This window comes from Callospermophilus lateralis, chromosome 12 (genome assembly GCF_048772815.1).
Source record: "Callospermophilus lateralis isolate mCalLat2 chromosome 12, mCalLat2.hap1, whole genome shotgun sequence".
Taxonomy (NCBI): Eukaryota; Metazoa; Chordata; class Mammalia; order Rodentia; family Sciuridae; genus Callospermophilus; species Callospermophilus lateralis.
Window position 1 is genome coordinate 65,339,771 of NC_135316.1, and position 7,121 is coordinate 65,346,891.

Consider the following 7,121-nt stretch of genomic DNA (forward strand, 5'->3'; position numbering starts at 1 on the left):
GGTCCACTCTTCCCTTTCTCCCTTCCAAGCACTCTTTATTTCCGCCTTGAGAAAGAGCAGGCTGTTGCAGAAGCGCCGAGGTGGGGAGGGGAGCGGAATTCTCTCTGAGCCCATCTCCCGCGGTCCAGGCCAGAATTTTAAGGGGTGGGGGGCGCCGGGTGCGATGGCTTAGTGTCCCACTTCTACCACTTGCTCTGGGCAAATGTCTGCCCACCCTTTCTCCGCGACTCTGGCACAACTGCCCCCTTCCCTGCTAGCTCAGACTAGGGAGTTGTTCTCAGCCCAGTTAAGAGCAGGGCCTGGACTTGATCTCCCGGGAGTTACGACAGCGGAAGCTTAGAGACCGCTGTCCAACCGCGCAGTTCTGAATCTGTTCGCCTCTGAACCGACAGGGGGAGCGAGAACTGAGGGAGTGAGCCTGGGAGGGCCAAAGGTCAACAGCAGACCCCACACCGGATGGAAATGCTGTAGTGGGTTCTGAAGGAAGACAGGAAATTCTCTGGGCTGTATATACCCCACTCCAGTAATGTCTCTTGGGCGGGAGTGGGACAAGAGCCAGATATTAAAAATCATTTGGGGGAAGGAAGCCTTCTTGGCTGGAAATTGCATTCTTGTAGGGGCATTGTCCTTCACACGTCCCCGCGTGGCTGCAGATGTCTGGTCTCAGACAAGGTGACAAGGTGAAGGTGACGCAGAAGAGAACCTAGAGGATCTGAGGAAGCTCCAAGCCATCTACCATACACCCATCCCAATCTCCTGCAAGCTTTTATTTACTGAAGCCTGGGATTGCATTTTCCACTCTTGGCAGTTCCCAGTTCCCAGCTCCTCCACCCCACTGCCCACCTGGCTCCCTGCATGATCTTTCTGGGGAAATTCCTGCCCCTCCTCTGAAAAAAAGTCCTAACCCATTCCTTTGAATTCGAATGTAAGGATAGGATGTTGGCAACAGGCCCCAAATCAGGAAGAGGTTGACTGATTGCAACCTTCTTATCAAACCCATGGCCTTAAAAACAAAAACAAAAAATATTCTTCAAATGTGTGACTTCTATTTTTAACTCATCTTTCTTATGAATTTGCATAGTGTGCTCAATAAAAGCTTCAGTAAGAATCGATAAGAATCTGTCTTCTTCCAGGATGGTGTCCCATCACCCTCGCCCTCAGGGGTGGGAGAATACCTGTGAATACCTGTGCGAGCAGGAAGACCTGCTCCGCCTGGAGTTTGGCAATGCCGAAGTTCCATACTTTCCTAGGCAGATGGTTAAGTTCCCCCAGGTTCGTGCCAGGTTTCAACGTCATGCTGTGATTTTGTTCTTCTGGAGCGGGACGAGTGTTGTTTCCCAGAGTGGCCCTATTAGAACAGAAAGAAAATCCTCTAAATAGGCGGAACAAGGCATCAGGAGGGAAAGTTCTCTAAATGCTCTCTAATACGAACCCGGTATTGTGTGGAATTCAGCGCCCATCACCGTTTAGCCGGAGAGTTATGGCAGTGATTGTGGATGAATAGAGGAACATAATGGATACATGTGGCGTTTGCTCGTTATATTCAAGTTAGCCCAACTCCGGGGTGGAAACTGTTCAACTTTCTCTCCCCTTAGCTTGTCACAGTGAAATAATACAGACATTGGGGCCTCCAATGGGATCGCCTGCCACGCCATTCTATTTCCACTGCTAACGAGGGCTTCATAAGCCTTTGATACAGTCTGATCTTTGAAACCTTTCCAAATCTCCTCAAGCTTATGCTAAATCCTATTTGGAACTTTTTTTTTCCTTGCCTGCTAGCGCCCAAGGCTTAAGAAAGCCATTTGGACAGTGACATGCATACTAACATATCCTAGTGCTCTTTATTGAAAGGAAAGTGGCAGCTCTGATCACCAGGGCTCACACGAGCAAAACACAATTCTGTATACAAATTTGAATAAAATCAACTCTCCTTTATCCTTCAGGCTTCTTCATCGACAAGCTATTCCAGGCGCTGTGGGGAGCTGGGGAAGGTGATCAGAGCCTCACTTGGCAGAGCAAGTTTGGAAGCCTCGGAGGTGCCAAACGAAACCCGCGGCTGGGCGGGGGTGGGGGTGGGGGTCTGAGGGATGGGAGAATCCCGAGCCACTGGGGAGAAACCCGAGCTACTTGGCACTTAGTTTTAGCAATCCGCACTGGAGAAAGGGTGCGGGGCGCACACCAAACAAAACCACCCGCTCCGTTTACCCTCGGAACCTTGCGCCAACTCCTCTGCAAGCAGAGTGCTGACCAAAAAAAAAAAAAAAAAAAAAAAAGGCGGGGGGAAGGAGTTTTAAAAACAAAGGAAAGATCCCCCTCGTTTTCCTTTCTTGTTTTCTCCTCTAAGCCTTTCCACATTAAAAGAATTGTCAGAGGCTGGCGGAGGAGCGGCGCTAGGGTAAGGCGGCCATTGGCTGCCGGGCTCGGGTGATTTGCATATCGGCGGTTACAAAGGCGGAGGCGGCTCGCGGCGGCGCAGCTCTTGCCAAGAGAAGGGAGGGAGAGGCGCTGAGTGAGGGCGGGTCCGCTCGTCCTCAGAGCCAGCCTGAGCCGGAGCTGCAACCTACAGAGTTGTCTCGCACAGGGCTCGCAAAAGAGCGTGCTCCCGGGAGCCGGGGACTCTCGGCAGAACCTGCGGCAAACCAGAGAAGACGATCTTCCGTAGCATTTTGAAATAGCGCTTGAGCTAGCGGCATGAGTTCTGTGAGGCGCTGGGGCAGCCCTTGCCTTTTCCCCTTGCAGCTCTTTAGCCTCTGCTGGGTGCTTTCAGTGGCCCAGAGCAAGACAGTCCGATACAGCACCTTCGAGGAAGATGCCCCCGGCACGGTCATCGGGACCCTAGCTGAGGACCTGCATATGAAAGTATCTGGAGACACAAGCTTCCGCCTGATGAAGCAGTTCAACAGCTCCCTGCTTCGGGTGCGCGAGGGTGACGGGCAGCTGACCGTCGGGGACGCAGGCCTGGACCGCGAGCGACTGTGTGGCCAGGCCCCGCAGTGTGTGCTGGCATTCGACGTGGTCAGCTTCTCACAGGAGCAATTCCGGCTGGTGCACGTGGAGGTGGAGGTGAGGGACGTCAACGACCATGCGCCGCGCTTCCCCAGGGCCCAGATTCCAGTGGAGGTGTCCGAGGGTGCGGCGGTGGGCACGCGCATCCCCCTGGAGGTGCCGGTGGATGAGGACGTGGGTGCCAATGGGCTGCAGAGTGTGCGATTAGCTGAGCCACACAGCCCGTTCCGAGTGGAGCTGCAGACGCGTGCGGACGGCGCCCAATGCGCAGATCTGGTGCTGTTGCAGGAGCTGGACCGCGAAAGCCAGGCCGCTTACAGCCTGGAGCTAGTGGCCCAGGACGGCGGGCGCCCTCCGCGCTCTGCCACCGCAGCTCTCAGCGTGCGTGTGCTGGACGCCAACGACCACAGCCCAGCCTTCCCTCAGGGCGCAGTGGCCGAGGTGGAACTGGCAGAGGATGCTCCGGTGGGCTCGTTGTTGCTGGACCTGGACGCGGCGGACCCCGACGAGGGCCCCAACGGCGACGTGGTGTTCTCCTTCGGCGCTCGCACCCCACCCGAAGCGCGCCGCCTCTTCCGGCTCGACCCGCGCTCGGGTCGCCTCACCTTGGCGGGACCCGTAGACTACGAACGCCAGGACACCTATGAGCTAGACGTGCGGGCGCAGGACCGAGGCCCTGGTCCCCGGGCCGCCACCTGCAAGGTCATCGTGCGCATCCGCGACGTCAATGACAATGCTCCCGACATCGCTATTACCCCGCTCGCGGCCCCGGGAGCGCCAGCAGCCTCGCCCTTCGCCGCCGCCGCTGCCGCCGCCGCACTCGGGGGGACGGACGCGACCTCTTCGGCTGGTCCAGGGATTCAGGAGGCGGGCGCCACCTCGTTGGTGCCTGAGGGGGCGGCGCGCGAGAGCCTGGTGGCGCTGGTCAGCACCTCGGACAGGGACTCGGGCGCAAATGGGCAGGTGCGCTGCGCCCTCTATGGGCACGAGCACTTCCGACTGCAGCCGGCCTACGCAGGCAGCTACCTGGTGGTGACCGCAGCTTCTCTAGACCGTGAGCGCATCGCCGAGTACAATCTGACGCTAGTGGCCGAGGACCGTGGCGCGCCCCCGCTGCGCACTGTGAGGCCCTATACTGTGCGTGTGGGAGACGAGAACGACAACGCGCCACTCTTCACGCGGCCAGTCTATGAGGTGTCGGTGCGCGAGAACAACCCTCCTGGAGCCTACCTGGCCACCGTGGCTGCCCGTGATCCGGACTTGGGCCGCAACGGCCAGGTCACCTACCGGCTGCTAGAGGCTGAAGTGGGCCGCTCCGGAGACGCAGTGTCTACCTACGTCTCAGTGGACCCCGCTACAGGAGCAATCTACGCGCTGCGCAGCTTCGACTACGAGACTCTGCGCCAGCTCGACGTGCGCATCCAAGCTAGCGACGGCGGCTCCCCTCAGCTTTCCAGCAGTGCTCTCGTGCAAGTGCGGGTGCTGGACCAGAACGACCATGCGCCGGTACTGGTGCACCCAGCGCCAGCAAACGGCACTCTAGAAGTAGCAGTCCCCGGGCGCACATCTAGGGACACGGCTGTGGCGCGCGTGCAGGCCCGGGATGCTGATGAGGGTGCCAATGGGGAGCTGTCATTCGACCTACAGCAGCAGGAGCCACGCGAAGTCTTCGCCATCGGCCGCCGCACGGGGGAGATCGTGCTCACCGGAGACCTCTCGCAGGAGCCTCCAGGCCGCGTGTTTAGGGCGCTGCTGGTCATATCCGACGGCGGCCGCCCACCTCTCTCCACCACAGCAACTGTCAGCTTCGTGGTAACAGCCGGCGGCGGACGCGGTCCGGCTGTGCCTGCCAGTGTAGGGAGCCCGGAGCACTCCCGCCCGCCTGGCTCTCGGCTAGAGGCGTCGGGGCCGGCGCTGCAATGGGACACACCGCTGATTGTCATCATCGTGTTGGCCGGGAGCTGCACACTACTGCTGGCCGCTATCATCGCCATCGCTACCACTTGCAACCGCCGCAAGAAGGAGGTGCGCAAAGGGGGGCCCCTCCGGGAAGAGCGGCCCGGGGCGGCGGGCGGCGGAGCCTCGGCTCCCGGCTCCCCGGAGGAGACAGCCCGGGGAGCTGGGCCCAGGCCCAACATGTTCGACGTGCTCACCTTCCCTGGCAGCGGCAAAGCGCCCTTTGGCAGCCCCGCGGCCGACGCGCCCCCGCCCGCGGTCGCCGCGGCCGAAGTGCCGGGCTCGGAGGGCGGCAGCGCCACTGGGGAAAGCTCCTGTCACTTCGAGGGGCAGCAGCGGCTCCGCGGCGCGCACGCCGAGGTGAGGCCTTCCTTCGGCTGGGCGCCCCTCTCCGTGCTCCGCGGACAGGCTGGGGGAAGGGAGTCGAGGGGTAGGGGTGGGCTCTGGCAGGGGGACTCTTAAACTATCGCACATGCTTCTTTGTTTCTTGTCCAACCCTCACACCCTTTCCCCCCCATTCCTCGCTGCAGCCCTACGGTGCCTCCCCGGGCTTCGGAAAGGAGCCGGCGCCCCCTGTGGCGGTCTGGAAGGGACACTCTTTCAACACCATCTCCGGCAGAGAAGCGGAGAAGTTCAGCGGTAAAGACAGCGGCAAAGGGGACAGTGATTTCAACGACAGCGATTCCGACATCAGCGGGGACGCTCTAAAAAAGGATCTCATCAACCACATGCAGAGTGGTGAGGACTCTTCTAACACCACCATCATACACACCACCACCACCCCATTCCTCCTTCCCTTCCATTTCTTGCCTCCTCTCAATCTCGGTTCCCGGACCCACCCGCACTTTCCCACTTTTTATTCCTCCCTTTCCGAATCCAGGCCTCATAGTGAATTTCAACATGCCAAGTAGAGGCAACCCCCTCATCCTGTTAGGAATAAGCAGAGATGATACCAATCTTCTAGGAAGGGAATTCAACTTATCAATTTCTTTTTTCTTCCAGCAAAAGAAGCTGGGCTGAGCTTTGTGTAAAGACGTCTTTACAGGAAGCAATGTGCCTCTCAGTTCTTAAATCACACCATTCACCTTTATCCACACTTTTCTTTTCAATCACCCTGAACCTGGCTGGCATTCTTCTGAACATGGAGGCTTGGGTGTGTGTGACCTCGGGAATAATCATTATGCTCTTTCCCTTTTTATGATAGGACTGTGGGCATGCACTGCTGAGTGCAAGATCCTGGGCCACTCTGACCGTTGCTGGAGCCCATCCTGTGGAGGGCCCAACTCGCACCCCCCACCTCACCCACCAGCCCAGATGTCAACCTTCTGTAAGAGCACGTCCCTTCCTCGGGATCCTCTGCGCAGGGACAATTACTACCAGGCCCAGCTGCCCAAGACAGTGGGACTGCAGAGTGTCTATGAGAAAGTGCTGCACAGAGACTATGACAGGACAGTCACTCTCCTCTCCCCTCCTCGTCCAGGGAGGCTCCCAGACCTTCAAGAGATTGGGGTACCCCTCTACCAGTCCCCTCCTGGAAGATACCTGTCTCCAAAGAAGGGAGCCAATGAAAATGTGTAATCCCATGCTGCATGTCTTCACACACATATACAGGTCACTCCGAGAAGCCCCTAAGTTATTGACCGGTTTCAGTGTTGTATATATAAATATGCAAGATGTGCCTTAAAATGAAGTTGTTGGAAGCTATTTCCAATCACATTGGTACTGTTTGGTATTTGCAAACAAAAATGTAGTTAATGTAATTTTTATGAAATGTGTGCAGTATTTAATTTTTCTTATCATGCTATTGACTTTAATTTCACTTGCAGCTTGCCATTTTCTTAGTGTTTTTAACCTGTACATTGTGTAATGTAATGTTTGTATATAATGAAATTTTGTTATATTTTTATATAATAAAAGCTAAAGTGGAAGTTATTGCCAAAGGAACTGTCTGTAAGACAAAAAAACAAAACATGTTGGAATTACTCAATGGAAATTTATCTTTCACCTGAAATGACCTAGTGTTTGAGAAGGTTTGCCTTGCCAAGTATAACTTGTATATCTTGAGTCTGTGGTAGATTTCAAGTTCAATGTTATTTAATTACATTTGGTTTTCTGTAAACCGTGTCACTTATAAGCACAGTAATAAAGGATTTGTCATG

The 7,121-nt window shown here is 56.3% G+C and overlaps 1 protein-coding gene across 2 annotated transcripts; it reads left to right on the forward strand.

Annotated features, from left to right (window-relative positions):
- Positions 1–2,691: 2,691 nt before the first annotated feature.
- Positions 2,692–6,540, forward strand: LOC143411709 (protocadherin-8). Of its 2 annotated transcripts, none has more exons than XM_076872561.1 (3): positions 2,692–5,322; positions 5,493–5,700; positions 6,167–6,540. In XM_076872561.1, the coding sequence occupies exons 1-3, from the start codon at positions 2,692–2,694 to the stop codon at positions 6,538–6,540; spliced, it is 3,213 nt and encodes a 1,070-aa protein (XP_076728676.1). The 2 variants fall into 2 exon arrangements, with proteins under 2 accessions (XP_076728676.1, XP_076728677.1); XM_076872562.1 differs by having other exon boundaries at positions 2,692–5,031.
- The last annotated feature ends 581 nt before the right edge of the window (positions 6,541–7,121 follow it).

Bases quoted from the DNA above. Each gene is read 5' to 3' on its own strand.
- LOC143411709 (XM_076872561.1), top strand. From the start codon at position 2,692: ATGAGTTCTGTGAGGCGCTGGGGCAGCCCTTGCCTTTTCCCCTTGCAG. The intron at 5,323-5,492 runs GTGAGGCCTTCC...TCCTCGCTGCAG, and splicing joins TCCGCGGCGCGCACGCCGAG to CCCTACGGTGCCTCCCCGGG. The intron at 5,701-6,166 runs GTGAGGACTCTT...TTTTTATGATAG, and splicing joins CATCAACCACATGCAGAGTG to GACTGTGGGCATGCACTGCT.